General features: G+C 38.6%; 2 protein-coding genes across 10 annotated transcripts in view; both read left to right on the forward strand.

Moving 5' to 3' along the window:
* Positions 1-15012, forward strand: part of LOC307001255 (UDP-glucuronosyltransferase-like) — a 46385-nt gene extending 31373 nt beyond the window's left edge. For 4 of the 5 annotated variants that reach the window (XM_079617511.1, XM_079617508.1, XM_079617507.1 and 1 more), the window contains exons 2-5: positions 11188-11319; positions 13655-13742; positions 13946-14165; positions 14604-15012. In XM_079617511.1, coding sequence (XP_079473637.1) covers positions 11188-11319; positions 13655-13742; positions 13946-14165; positions 14604-14883 — 720 coding nt within the window. In that variant the 3' untranslated portion in view covers positions 14884-15012. Of the gene's footprint in view, positions 1-8878; positions 10447-11187; positions 11320-13654; positions 13743-13945; positions 14166-14603 lie in introns of those variants that run through there. The other variant, XM_079617509.1, reaches the window with a different exon arrangement.
* Positions 15013-15641: 629 nt separating this feature from the next.
* On the forward strand, positions 15642-24738 carry prmt2 (protein arginine methyltransferase 2). 5 transcript variants are annotated; one of them, XM_079617514.1, is made up of 9 exons: positions 15642-15858; positions 16645-16818; positions 16966-17127; positions 19008-19172; positions 19356-19531; positions 22233-22362; positions 22462-22598; positions 22772-22934; positions 23556-24737. In XM_079617514.1, exons 1-9 carry the CDS (start codon positions 15775-15777, stop codon positions 23586-23588), a joined length of 1224 nt encoding a protein of 407 aa, XP_079473640.1. In that variant the 5' UTR covers positions 15642-15774; the 3' UTR covers positions 23589-24737. The 5 variants fall into 5 exon arrangements, with proteins under 5 accessions (XP_079473640.1, XP_079473639.1, XP_079473642.1 ...); XM_079617513.1 differs by having other exon boundaries at positions 15686-15858; positions 22772-24738; XM_079617516.1 differs by lacking the exon at positions 16645-16818 and having other exon boundaries at positions 15686-15858.
* The last annotated feature ends 217 nt before the right edge of the window (positions 24739-24955 follow it).

Raw genomic sequence — 24955 nt, forward strand, 5'->3', positions numbered from 1 at the left:
CCACAAGTCTTTGGAAAGTTACGAGGCTTTCTGCTGTGGCTGGGTGCAGGACTTGGCCATCTACAAGCCTTCAGCTGGTGAAAACAGCGTTGCTAACGTTACGTTAGGTTTCTTCACATGAGTTTTAGTGTGTTGTAATTAAATTGCATTTAGCAGACACTTCTTGACCAAACTGACTAATTAACTGTTTTCGTATATATTTATACAAAATACATTATATATATATATTGTTGTGTGGGTGCTTACACGAACCACAAAGGTAGTAAAATATCTTAATAAATACTAATTTTATTCATACAAAGTCTTTAAAATCTGGTTTAAACATCCACCCTCACTCAGGAATGGCATGAAACAGATAACAATCCTTTACAGAAAGGAAACCAGATAAATCAAAATAAATCAACAAATCATTCCACAAAATAGGACAAATTAAATCAAAACCAAGGCAATCTGTTACAAACCAGGGCTCGCAAAATTTCTAAATCGCTGGTAGCCCTTCGGGCAGGCACTCTTCAGATTTTGGTAGCCCGAAATGAATTTTACTAGCCCACATAAAAAGACAATTTTTAATGTAGAAAATTGGTTAGGAGTCAAACCATGAATTAAAACCTTTTTCAAAACACAAATATCTACAATTGGATATAAAATAATCAAATTAGAATCATAAATACAAATATACATCTGGTTCTCTGAACTGAAATGTGTGTGACCAGTATGGAACATGAATCTGTCTGTGGCTCAGCCCCCAATGAGGGTATGATAAAAAAATAGAAAAAAGGGTAACACTTTGGTTTAGGGTCTAACGCTCACAATTAACTAGTTTCATTAACATGCAGATGACAGGGTTTTATCATCACTGAGGTCCCAAATGTGAGGTAGACTAGTTAGGGGTGTTCGGGGGCCAATCTGCAATAATTTTCTCGGCGGCCCGAGAAAATTTTGATTTCTCTGATCTACATATGTGCATTTTAAGATGTTTTGAATGCCAAAAAAATTGGACAACAATAGCTTTAAAACCATGTCACACAGCGGATTATTGTTCTCTCCTCATCAGCATCACACTCTTTTTCTCTTTGTTTTTCTCTTGCCCTGGCTCTTCCCGTCCTAAAGCTGAGCTTTGACTGATAGGCTTTTCATTTTTGTCTGTCAATGACGAAAGTAAACTTGGGGTCAGCTGATAGGTTGATTTATGAATAATTTTCTCAGACACCTTCATTTACTGAAAGCTACTAGGAAAGCTAGGTAGCCTAACTAAGTGTATTAAATTTATTCACAATATGTACACATTCATTATTGATCTTAATACAGGGCCGTAGACAGGGCTTTATAATCAAATAGGTCCTAAATTTAAGGTTGTTAGGGGGTTCAAATTTTTTATTTCTCTGATATGTGCATTTCAAGACGTTTGAAGGCCAAAAAAGGATAAGAAATAGCTTTAAAACCATGTCAGCGGGCAGTAGATTTGTCAATACCTGCTCTCACTATCCATCACTCTTTCTTTTTCTCTCAGTCTCCTCATCTTGCCCTGTCTCTTCCCCTCCTAAAGCTGAACTTTTTTTAATTTACTGAAGGCTACAAATTGTACTATATTCTCAACATGTACACATTCGTTATTAATATTGTGCCTAACAAGATGAAAACGGCTTTGTTAATGTTTCTCGTCCCCTCACAATGACAGTAAACTAATTACATTACATGAGTCACGTTACAAAGGCCTATTTTCAGTTAAAAATGGCGAAATTAGACAAGTAAATTCGTTTGCCTGATAATAGTATCGTTTGTCAAATGTGAAATATTTAGTTTAGCTACTTACATCTTATCGCACTTGACCGTAAACTGAAGCGTCGAGTCGCTCTGCTCAAATTCGCGCTCAGCCGCTTCTGTGAATATAAATCCCGCCTACTTTGATTTGATTGGTAATCTCTAATATTCTGACATTGACGAGCAGTGACAGACCAATGAGGCTCAGATACACACACACACACACCCTGTCCTCTGTTTCTGACGTGCGCTCTGTTCGGCGCCACTGCGGATTGAAGATGAAGAACGCGCTGAATCTGATTATAACAAGACTGAAGCGAACACTATTTCAGATCGCCCGTCGGGCAGGCCGGTTATGCATTTTGGTAGCCCGAGTGGAAAACACAATAGCCCCGGGACGTCGGGCGGGCGATTTTGCGAGCCCTGCAAACATACAAAAATAAATCAATTCACATACAATCACTTAAATCAAGATAAAGGTGTAAATTATTATTAACTAAACAAACACTTCATACCTTTAAAACATCAATTTTACCCTCAGGCCGCTCTGGTTACCGGGGTTCTCGGGAGCGCTTGCGATCTACAAATACAAATACTTAAAACACCTGCACACTATTCCCTTTATCACATGAAACCCCAGCACAAACACTATATATCTTACTCACCCAATTCATTCTCAGCGCCGTATTTGTGTGGCGTCTTCACCGCATGAGTTTGGTGCATCACTTAAATCAGTCCGTGCTTGTCCCCCTTAAGTAGTATATGCACAGTTCATCCCCCCACCCCGTTTAACCAGAGCTCAATGCCACATCCACCCCCCACTTGTCAAATCATCGTCCCGATGATTCACTATGTACATTTCCTGACAACAACTCTTTAAAAAAACAACATTAACCCCCTCTCACTCTTTTTAATTCATACATCACTTGCAGCAAAAGATCTAAGACTGTTTCCATTGCCCCAACCTCGCTAGAAGAGGGTCTTAAACCATAATTTGACCCTGTGGGGATTGCTGCAGCTTCCATACCCTGCACCGATCGTGGCTCCCTAAAGAGATTGCTATGCTGTCCCGCTGTGGCCCTCTGGGAGCGTCGAACAGTGGAGTCTGTCCCAGTGGTTATTGATTTCTCGTCATCTCTGGAAGCTACTTCTTCTGCACTCATTTCCCTCTCAACCCCCGAAGACAGGTTCTCTGGTACCACCACCCGGAGCTCCTCCCAATCCTCCTCAGACTCAGACTCTGACAGTGCCATGCTTGTACTTGAGTCTGTCCCTTGATGCTCCCTTGACCATACAGGCTCCTTCTGCAGAGGTCCACAACGGCGTAGCTCCAAACGATGCACATTCTTCGGTGGACGCGATTGATCCACTGGAACTACCTTATACACGGCCTTATCCGGGTCCAATCTTTCCAACACACAGTGAGGCAAGTCCTCCCAAACATCCTGGATTTTATTTCTTCCTCTCACTCTGCGATTACGCAGATAAACCAAATCCCCTGGATTCAAGCTGGCATCTTTGATCACCCCTTGATGTCTTTGTCTCTGCTTGGCCATACTCTGCAACCGTCTCTGTGTCAGCCTATAAGCCTGTTGCAGTTTGTGCTGATGTTCAATCACCCAGGTCTCCACCGTACCTCCTCCTCTCTTTTCCACTGTACCACCCCTCAACAAATGGTCAATTGGGAGATCAGGACTCCTGCCAAACATTAAAAAGAATGGGGAAAATCCAGTCGTAGCATTTTCAGTAGTATTATATGCAAACAATACTTCATGCAAATACTCATCCCATCTCATTTTCTTTTCAGAAGGAAGGGCCCTGAGGAGATCATGTAAAGTTCTATTAAAACGTTCACACTGCCCGTTACCTTGGGGGTGAAATGCTGTTGTTCGGCTCTTCTGTATGCCATACATTCTACACAACTGCTGCACCACTTCAGACTCAAAGCACCGTCCTTGGTCAGAATGAATCCGGGCTGGAATTCCGTATCGATGAATCCACTCCTTGACCATCACCTTTGCCACTGTTATGGCCCTCTGATCAGCTGTAGGTACGGCTACTGTGAATTTAGAAAATACATCCGTTATGACAAGCACATTTTCTCTTCCACTCCGGGAACGTTCCAGCAAAGTAAAATCCAATGCCACAACCTCCAAGGGTTTAGATGCTTGAATGCTATTCATCACCGTTTTTACTTTAGGCTGAACATCCTTAGACACGATACATCGAAGACAATGTTTGCAGAACTCCTGAACATCCTGGTACATCCCGGGCCAATAAAAGCGTTGACGTACAAGCTTAAACGTCCGGTCAATCCCCTGATGACCTTGATGGTCATGCAGCTGACCAAGAACTTCCTGCTTTAAGACTTGAGGTAAGAGAAGCTGTTTTACCCAGCCCCCTCTAGCATCTGCAACGACTCTATAAAAGATGCCTTCATGATCTTCCACTTTATCCCACTGTCTTAACAGCTCAAGTGCGTCTTTTGACTCCTCTTTTCGCTCTTTCTTACCTGGCCCTTCCCCCTTATTCCAATAGAACTTGAACCGGGAAATAGCAGGATCCTGTTCTTGCCAGCTCTGCAGATCCTGTGTCTGAAATTCAGGGAAAACAGAAATAACATCCACTGTAGTTACAGATTGTGGCAAAACACTCCCCTTGTCTCCGTCCTCCAGTCCCCCTTCACCATTAAATGTGGGGGTCACTCCCTCTGACACGGCCAACTGTCGTGCTCCTGCCGACTTTTGTCGGGACAAGGCGTCGGCATTTCCATTCTTCTTCCCAGGACGGTACAAAATTTCAAAATCGAACATGGCCAACTGCGAAGCCCATCGCTGCTCCACAGCCCCCAATTTGGCAGTCTTCAAATGACTCAGAGGGTTATTATCTGTAAACACCGTAAACTTATTCCCAATTAAATAGTCCCGAAATTTCTCGGTTACTGCCCATTTAAGGGCAAGAAACTCCAGCTTCATTGTACTGTAATTATCCATATTACGTTCAGACTCCCTCAGACCTCTACTAGCATAAGCCACTGGCCTCCGCTTACCTCCCACGTCCTGGGAGAGCACCGCTCCGAGTCCTGTATGGCTGGCATCTATTTCAAGAAAAAAAGGCTTAGTGAAGTCAGCATAGGCTAACACAGGAGCAGAAGTTAATTTCCTTTTCAGTGTTTGGAAAGCTTCTTCATGTTTGTCATCCCACCTCTGTCTGAATTGTTCACTAGTCACATATACTCTTTTCTTTTGCTTCTTACCCTTTGGTATTTCCCCAATAGCAGCCAACTGATGTAGTGGTGCTGCAATCCTAGCGAATCCTTGCACAAAACGTCTATAATAGCTTGCAAATCCCAAAAAAGATCTAAGCTCTTTTGCTGTCTGAGGTTTCGGCCATTCTGCTACTGCTTGAATCTTCTCAGGGTCTGTCGCCACTCCCTCCCTAGAAATGACATGACCCAAGTAACGTACCTCTTGTTGGAAAAAACAGCATTTACTGAGCTTAACTTTGAGACCATGATGCTGAAATCGTTGCAAGACTTTCTCCAATCTCTCCAAATGTTGCTCCACTGTTGACGAAAACACAATCACATCATCCAAATACAAGAGCACTGACTGAAAACTTTCATCACTGAATATACGTTCCATCAGACGTTGGAAAGTACTTGGCCCATTGGACAGACCATATGGTAAACGATTATATTCAAACAGGCCAAACGGCGTACAAAAAGCAGTCTTTTGTTTATCCTTTTCTGCCACTGCCACTTGATTGTATCCGCTTGCCAGGTCCAGGGTGGAAAACCAACATGCTCCACTCAACACATCTAAAGATTCTTCAATTCTAGGCAGGGGATATGAATCTCTTCTTGTTTTAGCATTCAGCTGCCTATAATCCACACACATCCGAATTGATCCATCCTTCTTCTTTACAATCACAATCGGTGAAGAATATGGGCTGCAGCTTTCCCTAATTACATTTTGCTCTAAAAGTAATTTAATATGAGCTTTAACTTCCTCATATTGAGTAGGGGGCAACCTTCTATACCTTTGACACACTGGAGCCTCATCTACCAATGGGATCTGATGTTCAATCAAATCAGTATACCCCAAATCCTCACTTCCTTCAACAAACACAGAGGCATATTTATTCAACAAACTTCTGGCCTTCCCTTCATGCTCCACATTCAACAGAGGAAAATTAAGTGTCCGAACTTGTTGAGCAGCTATTACCTTTGACTGTGACACATTACTTTGCTCAATAAAAACCGTAAAATTTTGTTCTTCCTGTACTGGGGTAAACTGAATATCGAGATCCCCTCCACTGGCCACCACTTCAGCCCTATGTACAGAAGCTAGTCGAACATGTGGGTACAAAATAACATCACTAGTCCCCACATTCATAATTGGGACCAGCAATTGTCCTTTTTCTGGGGACACTATTGAACCTACAATTAAAAGGTCTGCTGGTAAACTCCCCTCACTCTCTATCAAAGGCTCCAAAAGCAAAGACTCCTTTGGCATGAGTCTAGTGTACCCACTCGCTGCACAAACCAATTGAAGCGTACCTGCTGGCACCTTGACTGGACTTTGGGCCAACAGGTTCACAAAAGACTGATTTTGTGTATCGTACAATTGACAGATTTCCAACGCCTGTTTCAAAGAAGCCTCACATTGCTGCATCATAGAACTTTTTGAATATTGAGACCCAAATTGCTGCTTCAAAAGGTTATGACAATTTTGAATTACATTCATACCGATTAAACCAGGAACCAGTTTCTTTCTCTCTCTTGTCTCTGTGTCAAATGTGTCTTTCACCACCAACACCCCCTGTTTTGGAAGAATTTGGTCAAGGATATTAATATCTAGCTCTAGATAACCCACATATGGGATATCAAGGCCATTTGCTGCTTTTAACACCAGCCAACCACACTCCTTCAATGCATCTACATCCTTTCCTGCAATGTGCTGTTTAAAAAAACTCTCAGTCATCATGGAAACCATAGAGCCAGTGTCAATCAAACTATTTATTTTAACACCCCCCATATTAACAACAGTAACTGGACATTGACCCACCAATTGTTTATAGATTTCCAGGCTAGTTCTTTGAACCACAGAGCCAGGTAACCCCTCACTTACTGTGTGGCTCTCCACAGCAAAGGGTGTTAGTTTAACGGGCCAGGCTGTTGGGCTTGGGGATTGGATACATCATCCGCAGGGTGTCTCTGCTGCCCCCATACTTGACTGGGGTTCACAATCTCACTACAATAACGCCCAATATGTCCCACTTTCTGGCATTTGAAACAAATAGGCTGTCCAGAGGGATCAAATGAATAAAATCTTCGTGATACTCCCCGCTGCTGCCTATTAAAGGCTTGAAAATTTGACATTTTCTCAGTTAAATCACTTAATTGCTTTTGCTGGCTTTTCACCATACCAAACAGCTCCACTAACATTGGATCTGCACTCTGTTTTGCAATCACCGCTTCACTCTCTATAGTACTGAGGTTCTCAGACCCAAACGATGTTTCTGAAACCCTCACCCCGTCACCAGCCCACTCCACAGCTTCTTTGCGGACATCAAGGAATGTTAAGCTTGAATTCTGTCTAATTCTTTTTAACTCTCTACAGAGTTCCTTACTTCTCACATTCTCTGCAAACTGATCCCTAAGCATTACATTCTCGTCTGACATACCCCTTGGGTTACAACTTTGTAGTTCTTTTAACAAAGCCATTAATGCATGGGAGAACTCAATTAGCGTTTCATGTTTTCCTTGTTGCCTCTCAAAAAACTGTCTCTGTAATGCAGTAAATGATTGAGCACTTCCAAATACTTCAAGCAAAGCTTCAAAAATTCCCTCTGGCCTGGACCGTGTTTCCTTAGATCTATACTTAATTTCCTGTTTTGCCTCACCATCTAGATGTTCCCAAATGTAATCAACTGCTTGGTCTGGTGTAAAATTACGGGCCTTAAACACACTTTTCAGGTCCTCAATCCAATCACTCAGAGGTACACTTGAAGATTTACCAGTATAAACTTTACATCTCTTCTCTCTGGGAACATAAACCACCTCTACCTTTGTTGTGCTTCGTTCTTGCCGCACAGTCCCAGTGTCCATTACAGCACCCCTTGACAGTTTCTCGTTCTCAATAGCCAATCTATCCTTCTCTTCTTTCTCCCGCGCTAGTCTCCTCTTCAGATCTGCCAGCTGATCCTGAAGCTCCTCCATTATGATCCTCTGTGCCGTAGTCCTTAGCCCTTATTTGCCGATCGTCTCCGTCTTCACCATGGTTTTGATTTAATTTGTCCTCAAAAAAACAAAAACAAACAAAGCAACAACAACAGAGAGAAAAAAAAGAGAGAGAAAAAAAAAAAACCGGAGTACACCTAAATTAGGGACCCCATCCTCGTCGCCAAATTCTGTTGTGTGGGTGCTTACACGAACCACAAAGGTAGTAAAATATCTTAATAAATACTAATTTTATTCATACAAAGTCTTTAAAATCTGGTTTAAACATCCACCCTCACTCAGGAATGGCATGAAACAGATAACAATCCTTTACAGAAAGGAAACCAGATAAATCAAAATAAATCAACAAATCATTCCACAAAATAGGACAAATTAAATCAAAACCAAGGCAATCTGTTACAAACATACAAAAATAAATCAATTCACATACAATCACTTAAATCAAGATAAAGGTGTAAATTATTATTAACTAAACAAACACTTCATACCTTTAAAACATCAATTTTACCCTCAGGCCGCTCTGGTTACCGGGGTTCTCGGGAGCGCTTGCGATCTACAAATACAAATACTTAAAACACCTGCACACTATTCCCTTTATCACATGAAACCCCAGCACAAACACTATATATCTTACTCACCCAATTCATTCTCAGCGCCGTATTTGTGTGGCGTCTTCACCGCATGAGTTTGGTGCATCACTTAAATCAGTCCGTGCTTGTCCCCCTTAAGTAGTATATGCACAGTTCCTCCCCCCACCCCGTTTAACCAGAGCTCAATGCCACAATATATATATATATATATATATATATATATATGTTTTCTATGTGAATATATATAGTAAAATGTAATTTATTTATGTGATTTTTTCCTCATAAACACTACGGTTTAAATGTTTGGGGTCGGTAAGATTTGAAGTCTGTTCTGCTAACCAAGGCTGCATTTATTTGGTCAAAAATGCTGAGAGGGTGAGATCGAGGGGAGGGGCTCTGTACCATGACGACAACTCCTCACTCTCAATACTTTTAGGGCGTAGGCTAGTTTAAGCATGCTAGTATACGCGAATTTTATATACTGTCTATGATTGAGACCTACTGAATGTGAATGTGATTGAGACGCAGCAAAAAATCCAGCCGGGTTCGTCACTTATTGGGGAGTGTCCCCCTGGAAACATTTCCGTTCTGTGCATTTGGTTGTTGTGAACTTTTGCAGCGCGTTTCTGTATTTAGTTGTGTTGTGAGTATTTGGAGCACATGTTTTGTAAAACTGATGGAGATGTTTTCTTAATTTGCGGGTGTTTTTCTATTTGCATGTGTTTTCTTCAGGCAGCGTATTGATTACAGTTCATGTAGCCTTTAATGCATTAATGTTAACATGTATGTTGAACCTTATTGAAAAGTGTTACCAGCATATTTACCTCTTGCTAACATGGTCCTCTTGACCTTTGAACAAAGCTATCTTTATATAACTGTGACCGTTTTTATATGCTCGTACGTTCTTGAAATATTAACCCAGAGCTAGGCTACATTTAACTTATATCTCTTATATCTCCAGTTGCTGTCTACTGTACAAACATTAGAAGAATGGTGAGATCACTGAGTGTTCCCGCTCTGGGGCTTCTAGCCTGGCTAAGCTTTTTCTCCTCAGAGCCTGTGCAGGCTGGAAAGGTGCTTGTCATGCCAATGGATGGCAGCCACTGGCTAAGCATGAAGATCCTGGTGGAAGAGTTGTCTCTGAGGGGTCATGAGATGGTGGTCCTGGTCCCTGAAACTAATGTTCTGATTAGGGCGTCTGCCAATTACAGTACTAAGTATTTTCGTGTGCCATTCACCCATGCTGATTTAAAGGCAAACTTGGACAACATAGAGAAGAATGCATTTGAGAAGCCTCCACAATTGATTGATATTTTTGTGAATTTGGGGAACCTGATAGAGTTCACAAATATGCAGGTGAAAGGCTGTGAAGGGCTGCTGTACGACGAGTCCCTGATGAAGAGTCTAAGAGAGACGGGATTTGATGTTTTGCTCACCGATCCTTTCCTGCCGTGTGGCACTATCCTTGCCGATTCCTTCTCACTTCCCGCCGTTTACTTTTTGCGTTTGATTCCCTGTCGGCTTGATGAGTCAGCCGCTCAGTGTCCCTCGCCTCCGTCTTCTGTCCCGCGCTTGTTCACCGGTTACTCAGATAAGATGACTTTCCCTCAGAGAGTAAATAATATGCTTTTGACAGTTTTTGAAATGTTCCTTTGCCGAAAACTGTTTGCCAGCGCTGATGAACTTGCCAGTAGATATCTGCAGAAGGACACTACATACAAAGAGCTATTAGAGCACGCTGCAGTTTGGCTTCTAAGGTATGACTTTACCTTTGATTTCCCAAAACCTCAAATGCCAAACATGGTTCATATAGGGGGCATCAACTGTGCAAAAAGGGGTCCACTGACAAAGGTAAGATGTTAATGAGCATAGTTCATTCTCAGTTCTATGCTGTCTCAAAATACAGAGCTTTCCCATGTCACATGTATTTTACAACGTTTACAAGACTGTACAGTTAATGCAATAAAAGCACTTTTATTAAACGACCTCAGGACAACCAAAATCTGCATAACTCTAATTGTTTAAGAGTGCCAACCTGCACAATCATGAACAATGTTTAACTGTCTAATCTGCAATCAACTATGGTCATAGGCTGTACTTGTGTATAAATGAACGTGGAACCACTCAGAGAGTCAGTTTAGGAGTTAAGATATTGTGCATAATTTTAGAATTTTCTGATCCAGCATGATTTTAATTGGAGGCTAAGTGTTTTTTTTTTTTCATTTGACCACTGATCTTCAAGAGGAAATGAGGGACCCCTTTGTGTTTAAAGCATGAAGCACAGGGGAAATGAGATGCATTGTCTTTGTAATTATGTTGTGTACTTTTCAGTAAGCAAAAAGGGAAATGTACTCTTTTACCAAGAGGTTTTATTGTTGCAGTATGCTGCTTTTCAGAAGTTCAAAGTTTGAACATGCAAGGTCATGTTGGTGAGTGAGTGAGTGAGTGAGTGAGCGAGCGAGCAAAAAAAATAACAAATAAGGAAGAACTGCTTACATTGAAAAGGAGTATAGTTCTCAGTGAAAGCTTGCGCTTTTGTGTCCATGAAACGTGATATCTGCTCAATACTGATGATGTGTGTCCTCTGTGCAGGAGCTGGAGGAGTTTGCGAATGGTTCTGGAGAGCATGGGTTTGTGGTCTTCACTCTGGGCTCCATGGTGTCACAGTTACCCGAGGCCAAAGCCAGAGAGTTCTTTGAGGCATTTAGGCAGATACCTCAGAGGGTAAGTGTGGAACACTTAAAAAAAACTAAAACTACTTTTTAAATGCTTAAATACAATTGAAATGCAATCTTTAAAGTAACACTATGATTATCATGTTAAAGAACCCTTTGGGGTCCAAGAATGGCCAGCAGTGTTGTTATGTTTTGCCAGAGAAATAAGTTACCTGGGGGTGCATTACAGAAAGATCCTATCCTATCTGTTTGGTAGCCATGGCAATTTCAGTTAGGACTTAATTTAGAACAAAAGCTATTACAAAATTCTTATTTTTTTCTAAGTGCATAATCTTATCTTAACCACGGATAGTAAAAGGGTATTACAGAAGCTTCTTAACTCCACAAAAAATCCTAATAACTGTCTTAACTTTAGGACAACCCCAATGATGTCCTAACGGCAAAATTATTTGTGAAATGAATTACTGTAAAAATCACATAATAGCCCTGTCTGAGAATGGCGTCACATTTATTAACGATACAAGCTGAAGAACAGTGATGTTTGATGGTGAAAAGAAATGATGTGCTGCACTTTGACGACAAAATTCTAGAAAATAATTACAGATTCCTATGAAATAGAAGGATTAGGCTTTACCTTTTCTATCAAGCTTATAAAAACTTTACTTAATGAAAAGCACCATTTATTTTGTTTCTCCATTCTCCAGTTTTTCCGTTTTACATCCCAGCAGCTGTTTGCGTGTTGTTGGTTGCTTGGTAACAGACCTGAGAGTTTATTACCGAACTCAATTGAGGGGTTTAAGATTTCCTAACTACAGATAAGATGAGATTTTATAAGATAGGATAAGAATTCTAAATCAACTTAAGATTTGCTTCTGTAATACGAATTTGTGAAAAATCCCAAATTTACTTGTCAGATCTTACCTTAAGACTTAAAGGACAAGTTCGGTATTTTACACTTAAAGCCCTGATTACAGATCGTATCTGATGAAATATAACGGTTAAGATTAAAATTTGGACACATGCTCCTGTCCCGAGAATTTTAGTTTTATTTAGCTTCCCCCCCCCCCCCACCCCCACAATGGTTGTCTATGTGCACTGGCAGATTCCTTCCTAAAACACATTAAACTTTCGTTTACAAAGACGTGAAACTCACCGAGTGGTCAGGGGTGTTCACTGATACGGTCCCAAAAAAAAACGCTGAAAAAGATGCTTTCCAACAGGTTTTATCGTAGTGTTTGTCCAACTCCATTGATTGTATTGAATGTGCTGTGTGAGGTACGTTATTCCTCCGCCGCTTCTTCTTCTGCTTCTTCTGTGTATTAAATGAAATGCCAGCGGTTTGCTTGCAATTGGCAAAGGTGCATTATCGCCACCAACTGGTGTCTATTATTCAAGCTCTCAACGGAAGAATCTGGGTGTGACGCGTTTGGCAAAATAGGTCCACAAACGCTAAATAAAACTAAAATTCTCGGGACAGGAGCATGTGTCCAAATTTTAATCTTAACCGTTCTATTTCATCAGATACGATCTGTAAACAGGGCTTTAAGTGTAAAATACCAAACTTGTCCTTTAAGATAGAAAGTTTCTGTAATATGCCCCTTGGTCTGGGAGAAGAAAAAAGCCCAAAATAATCAACCTGGTCTGAAAATAAATTCTGGTTTTGGGTGGTAGGGGCAGGCATATATGCACATCATGCAGTCTGCATCGGGCACCCCATTTGAAAAGGATTTTTTTTTCCAGTATTCTCATTTGTTCTGTGAAAAAAAGAAAAAAGAAAAAGTAATTCCTTGAACCATTTCTAGGACTTTCTATGTCCTCCAACTCCCCCAGGATGTTATTCAAGGACCAAACGGCCATCTCATCACGGTATAAATGCACTGAAATAAAAACTGTGATTTTATTGTCCACAAAACTCATAAGATATGTAAACTCCAGCCACTGATTGTTTAAATAAGACTATTTACAAATGATGAATTGATGGCTGCATATTTTATTATTTAAGAAATGTCTTCCTGTTGCACCAAAAGCAGCTAAAGTCATAAAGATGTTGAATAAAATAACTGTTGATGGTAAAAAAAAATGTTACAGTCAGTATGTGGGTTGTAACATTAAACCAGGGGTGTTCAAACTCGGGCCTGGAGGGCCACTGTCCTGCAGAGTACAATGCATAAAACTCTGGCTTGAGTAACAGCACCATTTCGGTTAAAAAGAGCAATTATTGCGTCTGTAACATTGCCGTGCTAAAGACTTAGCAACTCTGATGGCCAGCCATGTGTTTTGTGAAACAAAATAATGTTATGCAAAATAATGCATGTCACCATATACTGAATGTTCATGATTACATGGCTTCAAAATATGAACCTTTAGCTCTCTTTGATTTGTAGGTGCTATGGAGGTACACTGGACCAGTCCCTGAAAATGCTCCAAAGAATGTCAAACTGATGAAATGGCTTCCACAAAATGATCTCTTGGGTATGTTTATATTCTCCTTTGACCCTCTAACCTTCCTGGAAGACATTTTATTTAAATAAGTGTGCTTTTTTTTGGGAACTGATGGCAAGACTCAGGGGGTACATGATGTTTGAATTACCATGCATATTATAATTCAATACAAAATAATTTGATAACACAGACACACTAACATACGGAATGTGTTGTTTTCTTGTATGTTATAGGCCATCCTAAGGTTAAGGCTTTTATTACACATGGCGGATCACATGGAATCTATGAAGGAATCTGTAATGGGGTGCCAATGGTGATGCTTCCTCTGTTTGGAGACCAAGGGGATAACGCCCAGCGTTTAGTGGCTCGGGGTGTTGCAGAAGCCCTGAGTATCTTTGATGTGACCGCAGAAAAACTGCTGGTTGCATTGAGAAAGGTCCTCAATGACAAAAGGTAAACATATGTATTACGTTCAGCCTGTGCATTAAAAATGCACAAAAACATTCTGTGTGGATTCAGACAACATTTATTTAGTATTGTGGCAATACTCAAAAAAACTCAAAGTGGCATGTTTGCATGTTAATATTTTTTTTTTACTATTTTAGTCTTTCTACTTCAAAATTTCACATTTAATTAATCGTGTTACTTGCAATTTATTTGTAATTATTTATTAAATTTACTAGCAATTTCTGAGTGAAAATTGTAATTATTTATTAAATTTACTAGCAATTTCTGAGTGAAAATTGTAATTATTTATTAAATTTACTAGAAATTTCTGAGTGAAAATTGTTTGAGTAAATCCTAAAACAAAGAGTTTTCAGTGTGTAGATAGTGCAATCCTTTTGTATGCAACAAAATATAAAAATACTTCCTCCATTTTTGACCCAACAGCTACAAGGAGAAGATGTCCGAGCTTTCAGCTATTCACAGAGACCGTCCCATTGAGCCTCTGGACCTGGCTGTGTTCTGGACTGAGTTTGTCATGAGGCACAAAGGGGCAGATCATCTCAGATCCGCAGCCCATGAGCTGAACTGGATTCAGTATCATTCTCTGGATGTCATTGGCTTTCTCATTCTCATTCTAGTGACTGTTATTTTTGTGACTGTCAAAAGCTGCATGTTCTGTTTCAGGAAGTGCTTCAGAAAAACTCAGAAAAAGAAGAAGGAGTAGATGCATAAAGTCAACTTGTTGTCCTTTTTTTGTGGGGTGATTGTAAGAAACCTCTTTAATCTGTGTTTTTGTAACTTTAATACCTCCATGACCTGGATCCATGACTTGAATAAAGCCTCACAAAACCAATACCGAGTGTGAACTTTTACCTTTTTTTTCTACAATAGTAGGCCTACATGTTTTAGTTTTGCCTGGCTATGTTTCAAATCATTATGTACAAATGTATGGGTATAGAACAGATTGTGAAAATGCAATAAAAAAAAAATTTGAAGTACTTATTTCAGAAAAAAATATTTTTGCTTGGTTATCTCTGTAGCCGTGTTACAGATAATTATTAGATTGCATTGTGGTGCTTTCAAAGTCTATCCGAAGTTTGCTTAGCAGCAGGTGACTTCATACAATTGCTGTCTGTTAAGTAATTCACTGCACAGCAGCAGCACCTTCAGTTTGACGTTCATAGTGCATGCACACCTGGTTTGTAAGCAAGCCACCTCTGTTTCGGACATTTCACCAGTCCATCAAAAAAATTATAAACTTAGTCTATAACTGAGATGCAGTGAAAGTGGCAAATATTGTGTTGCCTTGTGATAAAGAGACCCATGCAAGATTAAATAAACAGAATATCAAAAAAATAATGTCACGTGGAGGTATTTTGACCCTTTTTTAAAACATATGTGATAACTGATACTGATAGTGATAATGATCAACTTGGTATAGCCTACCACAAACTTTTTATTTGGAAGCATCCGAATTGCAACACGACTTTTATTTTGAAATTGTGTGGTGGGAGAGGCCGGCGCCGTAGTACAGTTCCTTTCACTTTTTGTTGTAGAGATTCAACACGTTTGCGTTTCTTGATTTGAGTGCAATTTAGAGGTTTGGCGTGCTGAAATGCATGAAAATGACATTAGCGAGGGTCATGAAGCTGAAGAGTATGTCGGACTTGTGGATTTTGTGGCTGAAGGAGATGAGCAGGTATGGTGTTGAGCACATGATGGTCGCCTTTCAAAATAAACTGATTTCACAGTGAGTTAGTGTGATTCTTTCTTGCTGCCTTCACGTGCTATATTGGACATTTCCTACTTTCCACTTCTGAAGTCGTGATTACGAGCTCGTCGCATTCAAGTGCTCTGCTGTCGGAAAGAACCGGAATTATTGAGGACACCGGGTTTATTCTTACTTATTTGTGGGGGAAATCGTATCATACAGTTAAAATTATATTAAGCGTCACATTCATTGACAGCCGTAAACATTCACCAGGTTAGCTTGCTGACGATTCTTGAATTTCGGGCAAATACAGGCTATTTTCGCTAAAACATAACGTTACAATACGCTTCAAATGTTTATTCATATTAGATATGCACCACTTTGACGACAAGACAATGCGATGCGATGTAACTTTAGGTGTTGTGGGAAAAAATACTAACGTTAATGTTCTTCCCTTCCGCCATGTTTAGCCTACAGTTTGTGGCCCGTCCATAACTTGGGAGCTTCCCACAAGTTCCCAGAGTTTATGTCCAACTTTTAACTATGAAATTCCGATAGCAGATGAAGGCAGCAGTATTGAGCGGAAGTATTTAATTTTTGGGAATAGTTAGATGACCAAATGCCATTCACATCTGGTTTGCTTATTTTTTTTTTATAAAGCCATACTTTAGATAGAGAAATATCGATCAAAAAATGTTTACATGTGACAATTACTTGTGGTGACAATACGCAAAAAAGGAACAAAATATTTTTTTACTTTCTTTTAACCGACAGCTTAGTTTCTCAGTTGGCGATAAACTGCTGGTCCATGAGAGGAGTTCAGACGTGTGGTGGTGGGCTGAACTGCAGGGTCTCTTTGGTTATGTCCCATCCAGCTATTTGCACAAAAGAGTAGATGTAGAAGATGCTTGGCAAGATGACGAATACTTTGGCGATTATGGGACATTAGTAAGTACTAAAATCTTAAGCTAGTCAATCTAAAGCCTAGCAAGCATCCTGTTAAATCATTAAAATTGCCTCAATACAATGGTAGGATTAAACTCAAAGGATTCTTTATAAGCAAACTAAGTGTTAACATCTGGATATTTCTCTCAGAGGCTTCACCTGGAGATGCTGTCAGATAAACCCCGCACAGATACATACAGACAGGTGATCCTGAGTAATAGCGCCTCATTGAGGGGGAAGGTGGTCATGGACTTGGGCTGTGGGACAGGCGTTATCAGCCTCTTCTGTGCTCTTCTAGCACAACCTGCAGCGGTGAGACAAACGAAATATTTGCAGAATGCTTTACAGTCATTAAAGTTTTAGTTCACCCAAAATTGAAAATTTTCCCATAATTTACTCACCCTCAAACCACCCTAGGTGTATATGACTTTCTTCTTTCTGCCAAACACAATCAGAGTTATATTAATTCAAATATCCTGACTCTTACAAGCTTTATAATGGGAGTGAATGGTACCATTTTTTTTTTGCCCAAAAAAGCAATTCCATCCATCATAAAAGTAAACTATACAGCTCCAGGTGGTTAACAAAGGCCTTCTGAAGCGAAGTGATGTGTTTTTGTAAGAAAAATATCCATATTTATACTTTTATAAACTATAATCACCTGCTTACACAAGTCGAGTTCCAGCCGAAGAGTGAACTCTGACCCAACATATTGACGAACCCGGAAGCGCAGAGGAGAGAACAAAACAAAACACCAGTCACAAATTAGAAGTCTAAAACAAGAATTTTCGAAGAGAAATGTCGGAGGAGTTGAGTTTGTTGCCTAGCCCTATTTGTTGGAACCGTGAGAGGCGACTACTCTCACCTAAGTTTTAGCGGACGTTAGCGGAAGCGAGTGATTACAGTTTATAAAGTTATAATTATGTATATTTTTCTTACAAAAACGCATTGCTTCAGAAGGCCTTTATTAACCACTGTATGGATTACTTTTATGATGGATGGAAGTGTGTTTTTGGGCTTAAAAAATGGGTACCATTCACTTCAAGAGCCAGGATATTTTTTAACATAACTTTGATTGTTTTTGGCTGAAAGAAGAAAGTCATATACACCTAGGATGGCTTAAAGGGATGGTTAGGAGTAATTTCGAGCAAACATAGAAACATAAAACAAAGACAACACAGACAAGGCTGCCAGGGCAGAACCCTGACACTTTTTTATGAAGTATAAAAAAAAGTCCACCTTCAAGTTGTGGTAAACATGTTTTTACTTTGGAATTTTGAAATTTTGAGAAAGTAAATGTAAGAATTACTTTTCTAATGTTAATAATATTTCAAGATGAACATTTACTGAACTGAAGCTACTTTCTTTGCTTGTTTACTTGATTGTCCATACATCATTTAACTTTTTTTTTTTTTACAATGTATGTATCAATATGACAAGACAAGCCTTTGAGGAATGCTTATTTATAAATCTTCAATCATCATTGTCTTGCATTGCCACCCCCCACCCACAATAAAAATGTCAGAGGTTTGATCATAAAAAATATCTTTCAAAGAAATTTCAGTAGAAATAAAACTCCAGACAGCATGAGCTGTGCAAAATGATAAGGGATCTAGGAGCTTTATACAGCTTTTAACAGTGGACGCCATTGAAAACACGGTTTGAACAACTGCTCTGAATAAGGTCTATAGAGTGATAACTGAAAGTTATATGCATTTCATTCTAGTCTGTTATGCTGTTATAAAGATCCCATATATCAGAAATTCATATTACTTCTTGGTTATATAAACATTAGCATATAGCAAATTTTTCTCTCAAGTGTGTGTGTCATATCCCTCCATGTTTTTACTATATCATACTATATGAGCCATAAAAGCCTAATCAAATGCAAACATAAAACATATCCAAACTTTTATATATATATATATATATATATAAAATATTATATATATTTATATATATATATAATTTTTTTTGTCCAAAGTTTCAATAAACTGATCCATTAAAAAAAGTAGAATTTTCTACTTATAACATCATATGTCAGGCTTTAGGGTTAAAAGGGGAAGAAAAAAACTTTAATAATATATATATATATATATATATATATATATATATATTACTCTCTATATATATAACTTTCATATTAAAATTATTATCATTACATCATTACAATATGAAATTTGTTCCTGTAGGTATATGCTGTGGAGGCCAGCTCAATGGCAGAACACACTGAGGAACTAGTGAGGCAGAATGGCTGTGAGGAAGTTGTGACCGTGTTTCAGGACCGAGCTGAGAATCTCACTCTTCCTGGGAAAGTGGATGTTCTAGTGTCAGAGTGGATGGGCAACTGCCTTCTGGTATGAGAGCAGCTTTGAACTACTGCTTAATTCACTTCAATATTCACAGACGAAAATAAACTGAATATCACAACACAAATATTATGTCTGTTGAGTGGATAAACAATGTCACCTTTGAAATTATTTTCACTTTAACTGTAATATTACTCTTCCATAACTCACGGTTTAATCACTATCTTTCAGTTCGAGTACATGTTGGAGTCAGTGTTGCTGGCACGTGATCGCTGGCTGAAGGAGGGTGGAATGATGTGGCCGTCCTCTGCCTGTCTGACCCTCGTTCCTTGCCAGGCCTTCTCTGACTACAGGCAAAAAATGGAGTTCTGGGAAAAACCCTATGGCCTAGACTTCAGCTACCTACAGTGAGGCCTTTCATATTGATATATTGATTGATTGTGGGTATTTGAGCGGCTTGCATTTTGCATTAGGTGGCAAAATATCAAATCAAGTGGCTTTAAAATGATAATGTTTACATTATTATTGTTAATTATTATATTATTAATTATTGTAGCACTTTCTGGTTGTCAAATGTTAGTTAAAAATGCTCTTGTTTAATGTGATGAACTACACCTGTGGTTGCTCTGATATGACACCTGTGAATTTAAACTTCATATATCCACTAATAATGACCTTGAGACCATTTGGACCATAATAGTCAATGAAAAAAAATATTCAGATGTTCTTTAAAGGTGCAGTGTGTAATTTTTAGCAGCATCTAGTGGTGAGATTTGCGAATTGCAAACAGATAGTCACTTACGGCCTATCCCTCTCTTTTTCAAACTCGAATGAGAAGCTACGGTGGCCGACGTAGGATAAAATATTTTGTCGTCTGAGTCAGCAGAGAGTAGCAAATCAAGCAATGAGGTTTCTTTATATTATATTTTATATTAAATTATATGTAGCCTACTTAATTATTCAGTAAAACCACGTTATTGCGTTTGTTATCTTTACTTGTTCATCATTGTGTTAGTCTTTTATTCACTGACTTTACCATAGCTTGTTTCCATGCTAGTAAGATAAGAGCTATGGATAAGAGCATCAAAGCAGCTGTAAGGGGAAATAGCTAACGTTACAATGTCAAGTCGTTGTTCAGACAGGATGTTTTTCTCCACGTTTGCAGAGTTAGGGACAACCTGAGTATGTACCGGAATATGAGAGAAATAGACACGCATTCATGCGTGACAAAAAAAACCTTTAACTTTTAGCAGGCAAAATATTTTTTTTAGTAGTTCTGTGAATTACACTGTGCAAATCAAAAGTAATACTACCCACCGGATGAAGAGGCTCTCCACAGAACATAAAATCATTTTATTTAAATTTTTCGTGTTCGCAATAATGAGGAAAAAAATATGTTTTTGACAAGACATGACAGTTCTCCATTACGGACGCGACCGCCCTGAAGAGGCACTAAAATACTTAAAACGTCCAGAGAGACTTCAAAGAAGGCACAAAGCCTTTCTTTAAAGTGAATTTCTTTTGTATTAATTGTATCTTAATTTTAATAAATTTTTCATCAACAAATTGCCTGGATTTAATAAATAAGAATTAAATATAGCAGACAATAGATAATCACGACACGGAGGCGCGTGAACTGGAGCACGTCTCATAAATTAACCGAAACTCAGCGTATAAGGTAGCCTACTTCACAGACCTGAAAAAAATATCTATATTGAAATGTCTACTTTTAAACGGAACAATTCAAAATGAAAGAAAACAGACTGCTCTCTGCTTATGTAATCCGTATGAAATGTGCATTCTCTCTGGCGCATTCACTACTGCGAAGATGGCGAGTCAGCAAAGTCAACTTCATGTTTATTAATGAATAATTAAAACATCTCCTTGCTATATTTGACATATTTATAATCATTGCTTTTGCCGGTGCTTTGTGACAGCTTTTAGGTGCTTTATCGGCAGGGCCGCCACCACCCGTCACCACTGCATCAAAAACATGATTACGTGATGAAAACATGATGAAAAACATGAAAAATATCACCTAAACATCGCCTAGAAAGAAAACACAGAACAAATAGAGTAGCCTAATGCGAATATGTCCATCTCGCGAATATGCGGTCTTCTTCATGCCACAGAGGCCGAAATCATGTCTCACGGCACTCCAGTAAAAAATAAATCGCTATACAAATATATCAGATGCAGCCATTTAGGCTAATCTTAGCCTACTTGCATTTTTTTTTTTTGAACAATTAAAACTAAAAGTGTGTTGTAACGCAAGCGTTAGGCTACTGAACATGTACGGAGTAAAATATGACTGTGATGTAATGTATTAGAGTGATGGCTCATTAGAGGACGAAGAAAGAGTGGAAGCCCTCCAAAGGAACCGGAGAGCTGTTACCGAGGTTTGTATTTTCAAAGTTAGCTGAAAAGTTATTTCAACGTTATTAGCCTATTCCGACCTGTTTGCACTTTATGACAAACCACAGCACACAGTGATTTCTGGCTTCATCATACTTCCTCTTCTTCTAAAGAGATTTACCCTCCGTCGGCTCTTGTCCTAAACAATATCTGCAACTTTTTCTGCTGCTTCTCATTCAAGTTAGGGACGAAACGCGCACTGTAGCGCTGTTTGTGCGCTGTTGGCTACGGTAGAAACATTACGTCACAATATGTCGATCTTCATAGAAGGTGGTGCCCGCGCTTATGTAGATATAAATGACTCATTCTAAGGTAATAAAAACATAACGGTTCATTAAGTAAGGTCTTTATACATCACTGAAAACATAGTTATGGATCTTGTATTGCATATCTGTCAATAGATCCTCAGAAATATTACACATTGCACCTTTAACTACTGCACATTTTACTTGTAAAAAGAATTAATTTAATTGAGAAAATAAATAAATTAAATTATTTATTTAATAAAATTCTGTAATTTAATAGTTTATGTAATTATGAAATAATTAATAGATAAATATAGTAATTAAAACTGTTTTGCAAATTTTTTTGAAACAAGATGACCCAATTGTTCAGCTAATCAGTTCTATCACACATTTAGGTACTCTGATAACTCTGACCATGTATATACTGTATATATTGTGTGTATTGTAGGTCACTTGCACAGAAAGAGTTCCTCTCCAAGCCTAAATTCAGCCATCATCTCCTAACTGAGGACTGTTTGTCCACCCCAGCTGATGTTATCACTCTTGATATGGTCACAATACAGGTCTCAGACTTAGAGGTAAATGTTAGAATGTGGATTAAATTAAATTAAATGACCATTATTTAAAAGGAAACACATGTTAACTACAGTACACTGCTTTTCCCCTCTTCTGTCCAGAGACTCAAAGGAGAGTTTAGTTTCAGTGTTGAGAAGTCAGGCATGTTCCATGGTTTCACTGTCTGGTTCAGTGCACATTTCCAGAGTTTAGAAGAGGATGGACCATCACTGGAGTTGAACACCGGACCATATTCAGAGTATGATGCATAAACAGAAAAAGGATCAAATACATTATAGCACACTTGATATTCAGTTTGCAATTTCAGATCTGAATGCAGATTTTAATTTTAAATTTACAGGTCACAGGATAATCTGTGAGTAAAACATTAATCTGAAACTAAAAGTAAAACAGAACCTGCCTTTTCCCCAGGATCACTCACTGGAAACAGACTCTTTTCATGTTGGATGCCCCAGTGACAGTCGAGGAAGGGGACAAAATAGTGGGGTCCATACGTCTGCAGAGAAATCCAATCTGGAGACGTCACATGACGGTCACATTTTCATGGAACATAAACGGCACAGAAGTTTCTACGGTAAGTATTTATATGTATCATTGCTTGATCTCCTTAAAGCTACACTGTGTAGGAATTACTCCCATCTAGCGGTGAAATAGTATATGACTACCAACTGAATATTACTTTATAGCCCCTCCCATTCCGAGGGCGTTTTAACTCCTAAGAATTATTTCAAATCTGCCGGCAGTCGCGAGTAATCTCCCCCTCGCATTCGTCACGGTGCCACTGAGTGTAAAAAAAAAGGCGAAGCTTGAATCTCCATGTATGTCCCTCTTTGGCTAATGTATTTTCAAGATGGAGGCGCAACATGGCTTTCGCCATTCGAGTAGCTCACCCGTATGTATTATAAATGGCAGATTTACGCTTACGAGAATACTTGATTAGTTGGTAGAAGTAATTATACATTAATGAGCACATATAATTTTGAAAGAACAAAGTGTTTTTTTGCTAAGAATCAACTTAAAAAATTACACATGTGTAGCTTTAAAGTCAATCATATTATTTGTTTTGCTTAATTTTTTGCCTTATTTATCACCTTACCAGTAGACTGGTAAGGTACCTTGTGGGCATTAAGAAATCTCAATGTAATACCAAGGTGAACATTTGAAGTATCATTTCACATTCTGAACATTTTTGCAGGTCCAGACAAAGTATTTTCCAATGTGGAGGTGACCATAAGACACAGCCATGTGCTTTAAACAGAACCTTGTATTTCTTTTTGCTGTTATGCAAACAGCAGTGCATAAAACATGACACTACAAATCTTAACCTCATAAAAGCCTTTATCAGGCTTTATTTAGCTAGATAAAACTGACAAGGCTAAAGTAAAATTCACTTTTTAGATTAGATTGTGTTAACAAATCTAAAAATCTATGAATCCAACAGAACTTATTAAAAATGCAGGTCTCAGTAATTATATAATTGTTTGTATTTTTTAGTAATTAAGATGGTCTGAATAACAATAATGTAGTAGGCAAAGCCCCTCTATTCTCCAACCACTTCTTTCATGGCAGTTCAGCATTTTCTGGAGCAACAGCACACTCTGCTAGTGAAAATGGGTAGTGCAAACTGCAGCTCAGGATATTAAATGGTCTTCAGCCAGGCTGACGTGTTGAATTCTTGTGTGGGATCATAAACACTTTCTCTTTAATTGCGAAAAAGGGCTCACAAATGTAAATGTGGTGCTGCCACATTGGTCATAATGTGTATGGTGAGCTGATGTATAGCATGTATTTTGACAGGCGAGCAGTAGCACATTTTTCTTGTTGCCTGGCATTTGCCACCATAAGAAAAATAGCTGGTGCTTGTGAGAATAGATTTCTAGACAAAAGACCTTTAACTAATGGTCAGATCGAGCCTTAATTTGAGGACTAGCACATCAAAATTATTAGGGGAAAAAAATATTATCTTTATACCATACTCTTTTTTTATTTTTTTTATCTTAATATTAATTGTGTGAGCTTAGATTGATTGATTGTACACTCGCCATTCAACTTCCTTTATTACTATTGCGTCTTCCTTCTCATCTAGTTTCTAGGGCTCTGAAACGGTTAACCTTAATCAGGCTAGCGCCATATTTGTACCATAATGAAAAGTAGGCTGTGAGGGATTTAAGTAGTGTGTTCAATTAATTGTTTTGTAGTTTAAAAACATGTCAATTGTTTAGCTGACAAAACAACATTTAAAAATAAAATTGTACTAGTGGCATGCAGTGGTTTTGAAACGAGGCGGCAAATTATTCACTATTTTTGTAATCCAATGTAAATTCATGTTGACACATTTCCCAGTTTAAATAAACATTACGCTGTCAAAAAAAATACAATTCTATTTTTTACTGTTACATTAACAATGTTATTAATGTTATATCTTAAAACCAAGTAGCCTATACAACTCAAGTTACTGTTTTAAAGATTTTTTACATTTACCGGTATTCCAAAATAACTCATGTATATTTTATTTGTTAACTGATGTTCAGCTGTTTGTTTGTTTGTTTTTTAATAATCACTTATATTCAGATCATCAGTCATCAAAACCTGTTA

Source organism: Phoxinus phoxinus (genome assembly GCF_949152265.1).
Source record: "Phoxinus phoxinus genome assembly, chromosome: 7".
In the NCBI taxonomy this organism is placed as follows: Eukaryota; Metazoa; Chordata; class Actinopteri; order Cypriniformes; family Leuciscidae; genus Phoxinus; species Phoxinus phoxinus.

Coding starts and splice junctions, on each gene's coding strand:
- prmt2 (XM_079617513.1), top strand. CDS start 15,775: ATGCATGAAAATGACATTAGCGAGGGTCATGAAGCTGAAGAGTATGTC. Junction 19,532..22,232: donor CTAGACTTCAGCTACCTACA/GTGAGGCCTTTC, acceptor TGTGTATTGTAG/GTCACTTGCACAGAAAGAGT. Junction 22,363..22,461: donor TACAGGTCTCAGACTTAGAG/GTAAATGTTAGA, acceptor TCTTCTGTCCAG/AGACTCAAAGGAGAGTTTAG.